The sequence below is a fragment of the Nomascus leucogenys genome, chromosome 7b, assembly GCF_006542625.1.
Source record: "Nomascus leucogenys isolate Asia chromosome 7b, Asia_NLE_v1, whole genome shotgun sequence".
NCBI lineage: Eukaryota > Metazoa > Chordata > Mammalia > Primates > Hylobatidae > Nomascus > Nomascus leucogenys.
Genome location: NC_044387.1, coordinates 58,410,355 through 58,428,357, shown reverse-complemented (window position 1 = coordinate 58,428,357; position 18,003 = coordinate 58,410,355). Strand labels below are relative to the sequence as shown.

Below are 18,003 nucleotides of genomic sequence, written 5' to 3'. Positions count from 1 at the left end.
TTTGAAACCAGCCTGGCCAGCATGGCGAAGCCCCATCTCTACTAAAAATACAAAAAGAAAATTAGCCGGGCGTGGTGGTGCATTCCTGTAGTCCCAGCTACTTGGGAGGCTGAGAAAGGAGAACCACTTGAGCCCAGGAGGCAGAGGTTGCAAGTGAGCCGAGACTGCACCACTGCACTCCAGCCTGGGCAACAGAGCAAGGTTGTCTCCACAAAAAAAAAAAAAAAAGATATACAATAGCTGTATGTTTAAATATATACAGTTTATATATATATATAAAATACATAATTTTAATTAATAATCTTAAAATTTATAATTATAAAATTTAATAAATACATACATACACACACACACACACATATATATATACACACTTTTTTTTTTTTTTTGAGATGGAGTTTTGCACTGTTGCCCAGGCTGGAGTGTAGTGGCGCAATCTCAGCTCACTGCAACCACTGCTTCCTGGGTTCAAGATATTCTCCTGCCTCAGCCTCCCGAGTAGCTGGGATTATAGGTGCATGCCACCACACCCAGCTAATTTTTGTATTTTTAGTAGAGATGGGGTTTCACCATGTTGGCCAGGTTGGTCTTGAACTCTTGACCTCAAGTGATCCACCCGCCTCAGCCTCCCAAAGTGCTGGGTGCTGGGATTACAAGCATGAGCCACTGCGCCCAGCCAGAATGAATATATATATATATATACACACACACACACACACACACACACACACACACACACATATATATATATAATTTTTTTTTTTTTTTTTTTTTTGAGACGGAGTCTTGCTCTGTCCCCCAGGCTGGAGTGCAGTGGCGCAATCTCAGCTCACTGCAAGCTCCGCCTCCCAGGTTCACGCCATTCTCCTGCCTCAGCCTCCCCAGCAGCTGGGACTACAGGCGCACGCTGCCACACCCAGCTAATTTTTTTTTTTTTTTTTTTTTTTTTTTTAGTAGAGACGGGTTTCACCGTGTTAGCCAGGATGGTTTCGATCTCCTGACCTTGTGATCCGCCCACCTTGACCTCCCAAAGTGCTGGGATTACAGGCGTGAGCCACCGCGCCCGGCCCAGAATATATACATTTTTTAAGAGACAGGGTCTCTCTCTGTTGCCTACACTGGAGTGCAGTGATACAATCATAGCTCACCGTAGCCTCGAATTCCTGGGCTCAAGCCTTCCTCCCACCTCAGTCTCCCGAGTAGCTAGGACTACAGGCACCGCCACCATGCCTGACTAGTTTTAAACATAGTGGGGCCTCACTATGTTGCCCAGACTCATCTTGCACTCCTGGGCTCAAGTGATCCTCCCACCATGGCCTCTCAAAGTGTTAGGATTACAGGTGTGGGCCACTGAGCCCAGCCATAATAGCTGTACATATTTTTTATGTTATATGTGATAATTTGATACATTCACATAATCAAATCGGGGTATCCTGTCTTTTAATTCTTAATTTTGTCAGTCATTTCAAGTCCTGGTTTTACGATACCCTGAAGTATCCTGAATTTCTAGGAGAATGTGGATCACAACAGCTTTTACACAAAATGGTAATTAGGGCAAGAGCCTCAAGAACAAAAATCTCTGCTCCATTCTATTTATTCACCAATAAATTGATGTTTTACGCTGTTGCCAACTTAAAATCCCTTAAATATTGTTTAAACGGCCTTTTCTTCACACGATTTCTCTGCTCAAAAATATTCATTACTTCTATGTCCCTTTAGTCGAATCTGGGTTTGATAATCTGGCTCAACGCTCCTGTCACCATTATTTTTCCTAACACTCCCAGACCCTCATCCAGAGTGCTGTGAGAGGTATACAGTAGCCTCAAGGGTCTCAGATGAGTCCAACAGTGCATGTGCCTGTCCCTAGAAACTCCCTGCCTTGGGGTGACACACACACCCTTCGCCTTTACCTAGCATTTTTCAATCGACCTTTCAAGGTTCAGCTCAAAATCTCAAGACAAAAAAAAAAACAAACACACACACACAAAAAAACAAAATCCAACCTTCACCTCGCACCTAGGTTCTCAGAGCCAGAAAGGGCTCCTGTAACCATCAAGGCTGGAACAGACACCGACCTTGACACTTCATTTTGATGAGTGTATCTATCTATATATAAACATAAAATATAGTAACAATTATAGTCATAGCTAACACATAGTATTTACTGCAAGCTATGTGCTCTTCTAAGCCTTTTACATATTTTGAGTCATTTAATGCTTGCAAATGACCCTGTAAAATGAGGCAGAATGTGTGTAAGCACCTTGTCCAAGGTCAAACAGGAAGGTGGCAGAGTCAAGCTTCAGAAGGAGGAAGCCCAGTTCCACAGTCCTTGCTTATAACCATTATGCTATACTGCCTCTAGGCTCAGCACAACAAGTAGCAGGTAGTAAGTGCTCACTAAATGCTAAGTATTATTACTTTAGAGATGGGGAGAAGGAGCTCAGAATGGAGACAGGATTTGCCCAAGGTCATCCAGCTCATTGGTAGCAGAGCTGGGATGAGATCTCAGGTCTCTTGTCCCTTGAGCCTGAGTGTATTCCCAAAGTGGGCAGGAAGCATTCTGCTCCAAACCGCCCAGGGCCACAGGCTTTCCAAACTTGGCAATGTGCCCTCTGGGGTGGGAGCAGGGGTACTGACCAGAAGAGGTGGCCACACAGGCTGATGACGGCATCCTTGGCTGTGTCCAAGCAGATGTTGCACTCGAAAGTACTGTCCTGCCCTCCGCTCTCGCCAGCGCCATTGCTGCTCCCACTGGGCCCCCCTGCACTGGAGTTCTCAGGAGATGCAGAGGCCGAGGGCCCCTTGCTTGCCATCCTTGGCTGTCAGCGAAGCTCTGAGTGAAGACTCTCCCCAGGGAAATCCTAAAAGGCAGAGAACTCTTGACTGCCCATTTCTGCAGCCCTTTCTCCCCAGCTTCCATGCCAACATTCCTGTCTTCTCTCAGCTCCAGAGCTGATTAGGACTGAATCCCTGAGCAGACTTCCCAAAGCGCTACAGAAGACAAGAGTTGTAGGGCACTACCCAGAGGGCAGTGACCCAGAAACTTCTCATGAACGTGGTCCAGAATATATCACACAGATACACAAACTCCACCAAATACAGAGCAGCCTCCAGATGGTTCTCCACAGGAACCAGGACCTTGTCTCACTCGTCTTTAGATTCCCCCATGATAATCAACCCAGGTGACAAATATATGCTAAATTAAATGGAATGTTCAGGCTGTCCGGCCTCTATATTGGCAGGTGAATCTGCTGAGGCAGGAAGGTTATGATTGTCATATGCCAGAATATATATATATATATATGTTTTTTAAGACACGGAGTTTCACTCTATCGCCCAGGCTGGAGTGCAGTGGCACAATCTTGGCTCACTGCAACCTCTGCCTCCCGGGTTCAAGCGATTCTCCTGCCTCGGCCTCCTGAGTAGCTGGGATTACAGGTGCCTGCCACCACACCTGGCTAATTTTTGTATTTTTAGTAGAGATGGGGTTTCACCATGTTGGCCAAGCTGGTCTTGAACTCCTGACCTCAGGTGATCCACCTGCCTCAGTTTCCCAAAGTGCTGGGATTACAGGTGTGAGCCACTGTGCCCAGCCCATATGCCAGAATATTAAGAAATTCCTGTAACTATGAAAGGTTAGGAAGCTAACAAGGACCAGAAAGATCATCCGGTCCAAGGTCTTCCATATTGCAATCTTTTTCAATCCTCCTTCTGCCACATTGGAATACTATTCACCTTATTTTATCTAAATATATCAACTTTGTAGCCTCAGTACATTTAAAGAAGAGGTTTATGTCACTGTAATAAATGGAAAACCAGTAATACCATAAGTAAAAAGGTTAATATAAAACTAACAAATGAAAAGTTTACCCTCATACCACCTGACATCACCTGGCACACTCATACTATGTTTTGGATAATCTTGATCTGGTCCAATTTCTTTAGGAAACTGCAGTTACCTCGGGTAGCTGACTAATGTGGGGCTGAGACTGGGACTCGTGGACACCCTGTTTGCACCGTACCACTACATACTAAACTGGCCACTAAATGCTGGTATAAACAGACCACTGTTGACTACCACCTCCAAGTCAAAGAACCCAGCCAGGAGTTGAACAAGAAAGAGGATAAAACCAACACCAAGGGATACCCAGGAATTCTGGATGCACATTAAGAATCTGTCAGGAGCCTTATCTGGCCACCCTCATCACCTCAGAAATTCCAAGTAGGAAATGTTGGCTGGCTACCACAGTCAGGGAAGTGGAGGCCTGGATACTGGACTCAGCCTCTAGCTTGCTAGGTGGTTCTGGGAACCTCCCTTTCCCTCTACTGATCATAATTTTCTCATCTGTAAAATGAGGCACTGGACTCTCTGGTGTCCTGGGTGGCCCCCTCTAGCTCTTAGACTGTGCCTCTCCAGGTCATCTTAACCTACTGTTACCTCCAAAACAAGCGGCCCCTTCACAAGTTTAGGACTTACCACTGAAACACCAGAAGGTCGCCCTGATGTCAGCTTCCAGAGTATGAGAAGACAAGGACCAAAAAGTTACAGCCTTCTCAGACCCAGAAAGCTTCCTGCCTTCACACGGTGGACTGAGCTCTGGCCTCATAAGCGTCCCTCACCATGATACCAGCTCAGTGACTTGAGCAGAGAGAGGAGGCCAGCTCACCACTTTTTCACTCAGTTACATCATTTTACATAATGTCCCAGAAGGGTAGCTGGATGCTGGCGGCACCAGTGCCGTGCGCTGGCCTGGGCTCCAAGACCTTCTCTCTGACCTTCCTCTTCTCCATATTACACATGCTCTCTTCATCTTAGGATAAAACCCATTTTTTTTTTTTGAGACGGAGTCTCTGTCACCCAGGCTGGAGTGCAGTGGCGCAATCTCGGCTCACTGCAAGCTCCGCCTCCCAGGTTCACGCCATTCTCCTGCCTCAGCCTCTCCGAGTAGCTGGGACTACAGGCGCCCGCCACCACGCCCGGCTAATTTTTTTTGTATTTTTAGTAGAGACGGGGTTTCACTGTGGTCTCGATCTCCTGACCTCGTGATCCACCCGCCTCGGCCTCCCAAAGTGCTGGGATTACAAGCGTGAGCCACCGCGCCCGGCAGGATAAAACCCACTTTTGAGGGCCACATTACTGTCTTTCCTCATTATCCCAGCTCAACAATCCTAAGTACCCAACCTATGTGTGTTTCTTTAAAAAAAAAAAAAATCTTAAAAAATTAAAAATTATGCATATAGATTTTGGAAAGACAACTGTAAAGTCAGATCAGTCACATCAGCCTCCTGATGTGATGCAACAGAAGTACACAGCACCACCAATGAAGCATGTTTGCGTTAAAACTCAGACACTAATCAAGCATCTAAAATAAATTACCAGCCAGGCATGGTGGCTCACGCCTGTAATCCCAGCACTTTGGGAGGCCGAGGCAGGTGGATACCTGAAGTCAGGAGTTCAAGACAAGCCTGGCCAACATGGTGAAACCCTGTCTCTACTAAAAACACAAAAATTAGCTGGGCATGGTGGCGCATGCCTGTAATCCCAGCTACTTGAGAAGCTGAGGCATGAGAATCACTTGAACCTGGGAGGCGGAGGTTGCAGTGAACTGAGATTGTGTCATCGCACTCCAACCTGGGTGACAGAGAGAGACTCCATCTCAAAAATAATAATAATAATAATAAATAAATTACCCATTTACAGAAAATATGGAGGATAGCTGCAAGTATTAAACGACTCCATGAAGATGTAATCAGCCAAATCCAGAATGTGGGACTTTCTACAGGACAAACAATAAAGTTCTACAAAAAATAAATAGCATGGACAGGATTGGGGTTATAGATTGAGATACGAGATATTCCAACCACTTGTAGTATGTGGGTCTTACTGGAACAAGATTCAAACAAACCAACTGTACAAAGACACTTGTGACATGACTGACAAAAACTGTTTAGCCTAGGTATTACTTGATATGAAGGAATTATTGTTGGCTGGGCATGGTGGCTCATGTCTATAATTCCAGCACTTTGGGAGGCCAAGGTGGGTGGATCGCTTGAGCTCAGGGGTTGCAGACCAGCCTGGGCAACATGGTGAAACCCTACCTCTACCAAAAAAAAAAAATTAGCTAGGTGTGGTGGTGCATGTCTATGGTCCCAGCTACTCCAGAGGCTGAGGCAGGAGAATCGCTTAAGCTTGCGAGGTGGAAGTTGCAGTGAGCCAAGATTATACCACTGCATTCCAGCCTCAGTGACATAGTGACTCTGTCTAAAAATAAATAAATAAATAAAAATAAAAAATTAGCTGGGTGTGGTGGTGCACACCTGTAGTCAGGAGGCTGAGGTGGGAGGATCACTTGGGCCTGGGAGGTGGAGGCTGCAGTGAGCCGTGATTGTGCTGCTGCACTCCAGCCTGGGTGACAGTGAAACCCTGTCTCAAAAAAAAAAAAAGGAATTACTGTTAATTTTGTTGGGTATGATAATGACACTGTGCTTTTTTTTGTTTAAAACAAAACCTGATCTGCTAGAGACACATTTTTTTTAATATATATATATTTTTATTATACTTTAAGTTCTAGGGTGCATGTGCACAATGTGCAGGTTTGTTATATATGTATACATGTGCTATGTTGGTTTGCTGCACCCATTAACTCACCATTTACATTAAGTATACCTCCTAATGCTATCCCTCCCCCCTCCCCCCACCCCACAACAGGCCCAGGTGTGTGATGTTCCCTTTCCTATGTCCAAGAGTTGTCACTGTTCAATTCCCACCTATGAGTGAGAACATGCGGTGTTTGGTTTTTTGTCCTTGCGATAGTTTGCTGAGAATGATGGTTTCCAGCTTCATCCATGTCCCTACAAAGGACATGAACACATCATTTTTTATGGCTGCATAGTATTCCATGGTGTATATGTACCACATTTTCTTAATCCAGTCTACCACTGTTGGACATTTGGGTTGGTTCCAAGTCTTTGCTATTGTGAGTAGTGCTGCAATAAACATACGTGTGCATTAGAGACACATATTTTTGAAGGAATACAATGTTTGGGATTTGCTTTAAAATACTCCAGGGGGAAAAAATAAAAATGGAGAGGAAAGATGAAACAAGAACAAGGAAGTTGGTTGTTGAAGCTGGGTGATGATGAATGGAGGTTCACTGTAATAGTTTGTGTATGTGTTTGAAAATTACAATAAAAGGTATTTTTTTTCTTTTTTTGAGATGGTCTTGCTCTGTTGCCCATGCTGGAGTGCAGTGGTGCAATCACAGCTCACTGTAGCCTCAACCTCCTGGGTTTAAGCAATCCCCTGCCTCAGCCTCCCAAGTAGCTAGGACTACAGGTGCATACCACCAAGCTCAGCTAATTTTTAAATTATTTTGTAGAAACAAGGTCTATGTTGCCCAGGGTAGTCTCAAACTCCTCAGCCTCGCAATGAGCCACCATGCCTAGCCCCAATAAAAGGTATTTTTTAAAAAGATTAAGTTGTAGAAGAGTATGCATATAAACTTATTTGGGTAAAAAATAAGTATGTATATGAGTATGTATGTGTGTGGATCCATACACAGACAGACGGGCAGACAGACATACACACACACACACACACACACACAGAAAATGCCTAGAAAATACACATTAAACCATCAACAGTTATTTCTGGGATTATAAGGGCTAGGAGACATTGAATTATTATATTCTTATCCTGTTTCAATGTTTTATAACAAACAAGTATTACTTTCATAGAACATTTTTAAAAAGGAAATCATAAAATGTGAAGTATATTACATATGTTACAATAATGAATATAGGTATTAGAAAATGGCTTTAGGCCAGGCATGGTGGCTCATGCCTGTAACCCTAGTACTTTGGGAGGCCAAGGTAGGAGGATCACTTATGCCCAGGAGTTTGAGGCTGCAGAGAGCTATGAATGTACCACTGCACTCCAGCCTGGGCAATTAGAGCGAGACCCTGATTGTATATTAAAAAAAAAAGTCTTTAACAATGTAGAAGAACATACTCAACTGTATTACTTTTTTTCTCCTTTTTTTTTGAGACGAGTCTCACTCTGTCACCCAAGCTGGAGTGCAGTGGCGTGATCTCGGCTCACTGCAACCTCCACCTCCCGCGTTCAAGCAATTCTCCCTGCCTCAGCTTCCTGACTAGCTGGGCTTATAGGTGCCCACCACCACGCCCAGCTAATTTTTGTATTTTTTAGTAGAGACAGGGTTTCGCCATGTTGGCCAGGCTGGTCTTGAACTCCTGACCTCAGGTGATCCACCCACTTCAGCCTTCCAAAGTGCTGGGATTACACGTGTGAACCACTGCACCCGGCCTTTACATGTATTACTTTTGAAATCAGTCAAAAGAATAATAATACATAAAATTTCCCCCCCCCCCAAGTTCTGGTTTCCACCCCATGTTCTGGTTTTCCCCAATCCTGAAAGTTCTGAGTTGAAGTCCTGGTTCCATCACTGACTGTCCATATGGCCACGGTAGATCCCTTGATGATTTGAATATCTTTTCTCACCTGAAAAGCGAGAGTATCATGCCTCCTACATGGCTACTGAGGTCGCCCTATGAAATAACACAGTGACCTGGAGGGCCCACCAAGGCAGGACAGGGCTGTTGCTGTTGGGGAGGCACACATTTCATACCATGTAACCTGGTCCACTGCCACCCCACTTCCTGGACCCAACAAAGCTGTGCATGGCCCATACTCCTACACACAGGCATAAGGGGACAACCAGGATCAACGTAGGTGTTGGAGTAGGAATGGTTAAGGGACAGTAACAGGTCAGCTCAGAGTTTGCAGGGAGTGGCAGCCTTGTGCCAGGCCAGGCACTGAGACAGGCCTGCATGTCCCAGCTGTAGGCAGGCCATATCACTCTCCTTGTAATTCTTAGTAGACACCACGTAGTCCCCACCCAGGATCTAGAGCCTCATCCTAGCAGGCACTCAAGTATTTGCTGAGTGAGGATGGGCATGCATGACTGACTTTGGTCAACTCCCAGCTGGCTGGTCACCAACTTTTCTTTGAAACATATTCTGGGCCCCATAGCTGCATACTCAACCCTGAAGCCACCTCTCCTCACCTTCTCCTACCCCTATGCACAGGAATCTCAGCACACCAAGGTGGCATGGCAGAAATGAGCAGCTTCCCCTGGGGACTGTCTACTGAGCACCTACAGAACCATATGGGCCTACCAGGATTGGGACAGTGGCCCAAAACATAGAGGTTCCTGATCGGCTCAGGAACTAGGCAGAAAGAGAATCAGGTCCTGAGCATACCTATATGGACATCCTGCTAAAATTTCTCATGGTCCCTGTAGAAGCTACAGACTTTGACCTGACCACAGAGCAACCTTGTTGTGGCTAGTTCTGAGCCCCTGTGCCTACCCTGACCATTCTTTTCTCCGGACCAGAATCCACTCTCTGGTTTTCAAGGCATTTTACATCTATCACTGTGTTTTATCCTCATGCCATTTTACAGATGAGGACACTGGGCCAGGGACATTAGAGGACTGCCTAAGGCCAGGACACCATGCAATGCCAAATTTGGACTTCTTAACACAATATCAGCACTCTCTTCATTCTTATGTTTTTCTATTAACATGCTGCTTTACAAAATTAAATACCTGGTCTTTGTCTTCCCTCAAATTTATCGTGCAATGTTGTAACTTTTGTGCTGTTTGAAATGAGTGCAGAGTAAATTAATCACTCATCCATTTATTCATTCAACCAACCAACCAACAGTTTTCCAATGCCAATTACATTTGAGGTCTGGTGCTACCAACTATGGAGGAGTTACAAGAGGAACAAGACCAAGTTGAGGCCTTGGAGTCTAGTACAGGAGCTGAGGGCACATAAATTAATTTTAAGAATTCTAAACAAGGGGCTCCATCAAACTCACCTGTTTTTCCTTTCTTGTTGTTTTTGCCTGTTTTTCTTAAACAAAGCATCCTGTCACCCCACGAAAGATCTGGTTTCCAGATCCCTTCAGAGATTTAAATAGGATCTGGACCTAGATCAGGCCTAAGAATCTGTATGCTTTTAATGTAGCCCTCACTTTCTACCCTAGATGATTCTCTAATTAACAGAGTTTAGGAAACCCACCTCTAGAAGAGGGTACAGCTCTATCAATAGCACAAAGCAATACCAACAAAATACAGTATTCTAGAAAGACAGAAACTTCAGGGCCTATCCAGCTACAACCCACAGGGACTAGAGAGAGGTCAGATAAACTTGGGGGGTAAGGGACAAATCTGCTGAATTCAGATCAATCAGCATTTGGTGCAACTGGAACACAGCTGATCATTTTAAGAAATAAGTTCACACCTAGTTTTGAAAAACAGTCCTAACTTTGAGATGTCCAGGGCAAGACATGTGGTGCTGGGACTAACGCAGATTTGCAATACTTAATGATCCTGTAGGAACACAGAGCCTGGCGGCTGAAGTTGACTGACCCAGTATCTTCAATATATTACCTTCCCAGAGCTGACCTTTGGTCCACTTGGTCTGGCCCACCTCACAGGAATTGAGCAAGAAAGAGAACACGAGAGTTGAATATCCCTGCAGGAACCACCAGGGAACTTGATCTCATGAGGAAATCTCTCTGTAGCATTCTTAAATTCAATTATCAAGTTCTAGAGAACTGTAGGAATTCATAATCTGCCTTTTCTGTCCCTTTAACTCCAAGAATTTCTAGACCAGGGTGTAGTGAGACACCTAGAAATGTTAATCTTAGATATGAAGATTATGAATTTGGGTGATAAATAACAGGCACGATCCCAGCAGAGGTCTCATTTCTGTGAGCACATGCTTATTCACAGGGAAGCTTTCTGCCAGGAACCTGGCATGCCTGAGCTTGTCTATGCTGCTCATTAGACTGCTGCTGGACCACAGGTAGGCAGAAATGGGACCTGCATTCCAAGAATGTCTACATCACACTCATAGAAGGCTGGAATGGGAAGAACTCTGAATAAGTTTATTGGAACTTGGAACACACAGAAACCAGCTTTGAAATTTTAAAGTCTAAGTGGTATTTAGGTCCCTAGGCTAGCCCATGGAGATTTGGCCCTCAAATATAGGATCAGAAGAACAGGGAAGGCTGAAAGGACTGGCTTCTTTTCTTTTCATTGGGGCTGCACTGGTCCTTTTCTCTAGTTCCCTCTAATCTTCCTATCTACTTAGTAGATAGGAATGAATCTTCAAAGATTCATTAAAGATCCTATTACTTGCCAGGCATTCAACATACAGAAATAAAACATTTTTTTCAGTCTCAGATAAGTGAACCAACAAGGCAACCCAGTGTACTGGGAACTGACAGAAGTGTGTACATAGTACCTGAAGACAGGGAATGTTGGGGAGGATGTAGACACAGCACAAGGAACAAGTGCATAATTCACGGTAAGGCAGCAAGGGCTGGGACTAACGGATGAAGAAAAGCCTTTGATTCTTAGTGCCCTTCAGCCCTGGCCTGCCTGGCTCACATACCCTATAGGGTACCTAACCCAGATCTGCCTAACCTTCCAAAGGGCTCCATGATTTTAACGTCTCTTTTTCTCCCCAACTATCTCCCATTACCTGGTTAAATAAACTGGTACGTCCACATAATAGATTACATAGCCACTAAAAACAATGCTTCCACAGAGATTTTGCTTACATAGGAGTTTCAATTACATGACATAATGTTAAGTGAAAAAAACAGGATGGACTGGACGTGGTGGCTCACGCCTGTAATCTCAGCAGTTTGGGAGGCCGAGGCAGGCAGATCACAAGGTCAGGAGATCGAGACCATCCTGGCTAACACGGTGAAACCCCATCTCTACTAAAAATACAAAAAATTAGCCGGGCGTGGTGGCGGATACCTGTAGTCCCAGCAACTCGGGAGGCTGAGGCAGGAGAATGGTGTGAACCCGGGAAGCAGAGCTTACAGTGAGCTGAGATTGCACCACTACACTCCAGCCTGGGTGACAGAGCAAGACTCCGTCTAAAAAAAAAAAAAGAAAAAGAAAAAAGCAGGATGTAAAATTGTATACAAAATTGAATATATATGTGGCCAGGTGCAGTGGGTCATACCTGCATTCCCAGCACTTTGGGAGGCTGAGGCAGGAAGATTGCTTGAGCCCAGAATTTCGAGCAGCTGGGAGTCTGACACAGGAGAACTGCTTGAACCTGGGAGGGAGAGGCTGCAGTGAGCCCACTGTACTCCAGCCTGGGCAACAGAGCAAGATTCTGTCTTGAAAAAAAAAAAATTGAATTTATTTGTTATCAGCAGGTTAAAAAGATACCAAAAAAAGAGGTCAAAAATATTAACTGTAGTAGTCTCCGGACAGCGGACTTACGGATAAATTTCTTAAGCTTTAAAAAATACTTGCATGTACTTGCCACCTTTTCCATAGTGAGTACTCTGTTAATACTCAGGAAAAAATAAGCCAAGCATGGTGGCTCACACCTGTAATCCTAGCACTTTGGGATGCCAACATGGGAGGATTGGTTGAGGCCAGCAGTTCGAGACCAGCCTGGTCAACACAGAGAGATCCCATCTCAAATTACAAAATAAAAGATGTGAAAGGTCCAATACCTTCAGATCTCAGTAGAGGACAAAAAGGAAAGCAATCTGAATTAAGTACATTCACAACTGAGGTATGAATGGTCCTTAGAATAATAATCATCTCAGAAATTTTAACAATTTTAATTTTATGAAGGTTTATTTTTTAAATAAGTAACACGTTTACATGGCTCAAAATTCAATAGGTACAACAAAAGGATATAGGCTGAAAAGTCTCTCCCTGTCCCTGGAACCCAACAGCCCTGTTTTCTACCTTCAAGACTGCTAGACTGACTGACTGACTGACTGACTGACTGACTGACTTCCTTCCTTCCTTTCCTTCCCTCCTTCCTTCCTTAAATCTAGTCGGCTCGCTGCAGACTCCCTGCCTCCAGCTCCCGTGATTCTCCTGCCCCGGCCTGCGGGCTGCCTGGTATTGCCGGCGCGCGCCACCACCGCTGCCTGCTTTTTCTCCTTTGGCTGGAGGCGCGGTTTCGCCATGTTGGCCAGGCTGGTCTCCAGCTCCTGACCCCGAGTGCTTTGCCCGCCTCGGCCGCCCGAGGTGCTGGGACTGCAGACGGAGTCTCGCTCACTCGGTGCTCGGTGTTGCCCGGGCTGGAGTGCGGTGGCGTGGTCTTGGCTCGCTGCAGCCTCCGCCTCCCAGCCGCCTGCCTTGGCCTCCCAGGGTGCTGGGATTGCAGCCTCTGCCCCGCCACCGCCCCGTCTGGGAGGTGGGGAGCGTCTCTGCCTGGCCGCCCATTGTCTGGGATGTGAGGAGCGCCTTTGCCCGGCCGCCCCGTCTGGGAGGTGAGGAGCTCCTCTGCCCAGCCACCACCCCGTCCAGGAAGTGAGGAGCGTCTCTGCCCGGCCGCCCATCGTCTGGGATGAGAGGAGCGCCTCTGCCCGGCCGACCATCGTCTGGGATGTGAGGAGCACCTCTGCCTGGCCGCCACCCTGTCTGGGAAGTGAGGAGCGCCTCTGCCCGGCCGCCCATCGTCTGGGAAGTGAGGAGCGCCTCTGCCCGACCGCCCCGTCTGGGAAGTGAGGAGCGCCTCTGCCCGGCCACCCATCGTCTGGGAAGTGAGGAGCGCCTCTGCCCGGCCACCCATCGTCTGGGAAGTGAGGAGCGCCTCTGCCCGGCCGCCCCCCCTGGGAAGTGAGGAGCGCCTCTGCCCGGCCGCCCATCGTCTGGGAAGTGAGGAGCGCCTCTGCCCGGCCCCCATCGTCTGGGAAGTGAGGAGCGCCTCTGCCCGGCCGCCCATCGTCTGGGAAGTGAGGAGCGCCTCTGCCCGGCCGCCCATCGTCTGGGAAGTGAGGAGGCCTCTGCCCGGCCGCCCATCGTCTGGGAAGTGAGGAGCTCCTCTGCCCGGCCGCCCATCGTCTGGGATGTGAGGAGCGCCTCTGCCCGGCTGCCCCTTCCGGGAAGTGAGGAGCCCATCTGCCCGGCCACCACCCCGTCTAGGAAGTGAGGAGCGTCTCTGCCCGGCCGCCCCGTCTGGGAAGTGAGGAGCGCCTCTGCCTGGCCGCCCCGTCTGGGATGTGGGGAGCGCCTCTGCCCGACCGCCCCGTGTGGGAGGTCTACCACGGAGGCCAGAAGCAATGTGGGGGCTGGACGTGGTGGCTCACGCCTGTAGTCCCAGCACTCTGGGAGGCCGAGGCGGGTTGATCACTTAAGGCTAGCAGTTTGAGACCAGCCTGGCCAACATGGCGAAACATATGAAAAATACAACAGACAAACCAACCAACCAACCCAGCGACAACAAAACAGGTCTACCCTGGAGTCATACTCTTAATTTTTTCTATTTTCCTCCTTTTCTGATCCTTTATCCCACTTTCTTTTTCTTCCTCTTCCTTCTCCTTCTTCTTTGTCAAATAGAGGATTGAGTTATTATCATTGATCCATACAAAGTCCCTCTCTCATTTATTTTCATTAATTCCCACTCCCCATTTCTATTCCCCGTCTTCCCATGTGCAACCTTCCTAATATGTTTGATATGCATCTTTTTGTTTGTATGTATTTTTAGAAAATGTTTATTGTTTTGTGTGCAAAAAAATAAATAAATAAATGCAAAAAAAAAAAAAAGACTGCTTGACTATATCATTAGTATAAATCCTAGAAGTAGAACTGCAGGGTCAAAGTATTTATATTTGTAACTTTGAGATAGTGCCGAATACCCCCAGGGAAGATGTGCCAATTTATATTCCTATGAGAAATACGTAAGATATTTGTTTCCCTAAGTCCTTGACAATGACATGTATGTTTTCCAAAAGATAATATATGGCTTTTTTTTTTTTTTTTGAGACAGAGTTTCACTCTTGTTGCCCAGGATGGAGTGCAATGGCATGATCTCAGCTCACTGCAACCTCCACCTCCCGGGTTCAGGCAATTCTCCTGCCTCAGCCTCCTGAGTAGCTGGGATTACATGCACCCACCACCACGCCTGGCTAATTTTTGGATTTTTAGTAGAGACGGGGTTTCACCATGTTGGTCATGCTGGTCTCGAACTTCTGACCTCAGGTGATCCACCCACCTCTGCCTTCCAAAGTGCTGGGATTACAGGCGTGACCCACTGCGCCTGGCTTGGAGAATACATGTTAAGTGAAATGAGAAATATAATTTTGGGAGCCTGGAAAGATAGTTTAAATTCACTAATTTGCTAGTAAGATTCATTACATTCCACACACTGCACTAGGCCTTAAAGATAGGACAATTTCCAAACATACACACACACAAACACACACATGAATAAAATTTGAGACAGAATCTCACTCAGGCACCCAGGCTGGAGTACAATGGTGTAATCTTAGCTCACTGCAGCCTCCACCTCCCAAGCTCAAATGATCCTCCCACCTTAGCCTCCCGAGTAGCTGGAGTTACAGCTGTGCGCCACCACATCCAGCTAGGTTTTTTGTTTGTTTGTTTGTAAAGATGGGGTTTCGCCATGCTGCCCAGGCTGGTCTCGAACTCCTGGGCTCAAGCAATCCACCTGCCTCAGCCTTGGCCTCCCAAATTGCTGAGATTACAGGCAATCAGCCACCATGCCCAGAGATAACACATATTTGAGTGGGGATTCTAGAGTCAGCTGTTCCTACTTTTTCATATTTTTGTCCACTACTTTTTTTTTTTTTTTTTTTTGAGATGGAGTCTTGCTCTGTCGCCCAGGCTGCTGGAGTGCAGTGGCGCGATCTCGGCTCACTGCAAGCTCCGCCTCCCGGGTTCACACCATTCTCCTGCCTCAGCCTCTCCGAGTAGCTGGGACTGCAGGCGCCCGCCACCACGCCCGGCTAATTTTTTTTGTATTTTTAGTAGAGACGGGGTTTCACTGTGGTCTCGATCTCCTGACCTCGTGATCCGCCCGCCTCGGCCTCCCAAAGTGCTGGGATTACAAGCGTGAGCCACCACGCCTGGCCGACTTTTTTTTTTTTTTTTTTTAAATTTGAGACAGAGTCTCACTCTGTCGCCCAACTGAAGTGCAATGGCACGATCTCGGCTCACCGCAACCTCTGCCTCCTGGGTTCAAGCGATCCTCCCGCCTCAGCCTCCCAAGTAGCTAGGATTACACGCACCCGCCACCACACCCAACTAATTTTTTTGGTATTTTTCGTAGAGGCAGAGTTTCAGCATGTTGGTCAGGCTGGTCTCGAACTTCTGACCTTAGGTGATCCACCCACCTCAGCCTCCCAAAGTGCTGGGATTACAGGCATGAGCCACCACACCCAGGCTCTTCCATTATTTTTAAATACAAAGAATGTTTTGTTCATTTGTTGGGTTTTAAGCTTCAATTATTTTTGAAAAATTACCAGGTTTCATTTTTAAAAAAGGACAAAATGGAGGACAAGAATGGTGGCTCACTCCTGTAATCCTAGCACTTTGGGAGGCCGAGGCAGGAGGATCAGTTAAGGCCATGAGTTCAAAACTAGCCTGAACAATATAGTGAGACCCCATCACCAAAAAAATTTAAAATTAGCCAGGCATGGTGGCGTGTGCCTGTAGTTCTGGCTCCTTGGGAGGCTGAGGCAGGATGATCACTTGAGCCCAGGAGCTCAAGGCTGCAGTGAGCGATGATGACGCCACTGCACTCCAACCTAGGAGACAGAAGGAGACTCTGTTTCTTAAATTTAAAAAAAAATTTTTTTTAAAGAGTGAAATGGGATTTGTACTACCACTGGCACAAACTTTTAAGTGTCGTCTAAGAAGTTGCCTTTTGTCATAAAATGTTCCTTAACTTTTTTCCTCAAAAACTAGCACGGCACAGAGGAATGCGATGGCTGAGTTCAAATCTCAGCTCTGCAACTTATTCTGTGACTTCAGACAAGTTCTTTTCTCTCTGAGCCTTTGTTTTTCTCATTTGCTAAAATGAGGCTAATACCTTCCTCACAAGACGGTTCTAAGAAATAGAGATAAAACAGTACGGGACTAGCATAGTGCCTGGCACATAGTTAAGTACTCATGAAATGTCAATCCCCCTCCCTTTTAGGGTCTCTGAGTTCACTGAAGGTAAACTGTTTTTGTATATTCCTCATAGAGATATGCAACCAGCAGGTACTTGGTTAATTTGCTGAGTAAATGAGTCACAACTTTCCTTTCGCAATGAGCATCGTTCCTTGAATGCAGAGTAGATGAGACATCAGAACTGTGTATGTTTATGAACTGAGAGGAAATCTAAAATTAGACATAATTTGACCCAGAGAAAATCAGATTTTCCCCAAGTGTTAAAATTAGGGGACACTTGTCATATTTCTTATCACTATAAGTAATATCAGCTAACACTCTGCTCAGCCCTCTACGTGAATTATCTCATTTAATCTTTATGGCCTGCCTTTAGGTAAACACTACTGTATCATCAGTAGCATCCCTTGGGATGTTAAATAAAGGCTCAGAGTAGTTAGGTCACTTGCCTATGGTCACAGACCTTGTCAGAGGCAAAGCTTCTCAACCCAAGCCAACGTCCTTAACAAATGGTAACTTGGCGATCTGTTCTTGTGCGCCTCATCAAGCGGAGACCCAGCTTCCAGGTTCCTTACTCAGCACAGGGCTAGGTGCCTCAGGAGCACCTGATATATACGTGTGTGTGTGTGTGTGTGTGTCTCTGTGTGTGTGTGTGTGTGTGTGTATGAGTTGACAGAGCTGATGCCCAGGAGCAATTAGAACTGTACAACTCAATATAGTCAACTAGAGTTGTGGAAAATCAGTATCTTATACGAGCAAAACATACTGTTCAGAACTGGAAATGTTACATAACTTAGAGTCAATTTTTTTTTTTAAGTATTACCCAAAACTCTTACACAAATGAAAAAAAAACTGAGGGATCTGCAACCAGAAGTAGTTTCAAGTTTTCTCAAATTTCTCCCTATTAAAGATAACATACTCACACAGAGGTTTGGTTATCCACTGAACTATTACCCACTCTAATGAGATACCTCCTAGGGCCAACAGCACAGTGCCTGACAGGAAGTAG

The 18,003-nt window shown here is 46.1% G+C and overlaps 1 protein-coding gene across 2 annotated transcripts in view; it reads right to left on the bottom strand.

Annotated features, from left to right (window-relative positions):
- The window catches only part of RNF185 (ring finger protein 185), a 48,181-nt gene that overhangs the window by 17,473 nt on the left and 12,705 nt on the right, over positions 1–18,003 (bottom strand). For both annotated transcript variants that reach the window (XR_004031010.1, XM_003258105.3), the window contains exon 2: positions 2,638–2,861. Coding sequence is in view for 1 of the 2 variants with exons in the window: in XM_003258105.3 (XP_003258153.1) it covers positions 2,638–2,813 (176 nt within the window). In the remaining variant the exon portion in view is untranslated. The remainder of the gene's footprint in view (positions 1–2,637; positions 2,862–18,003) is intronic.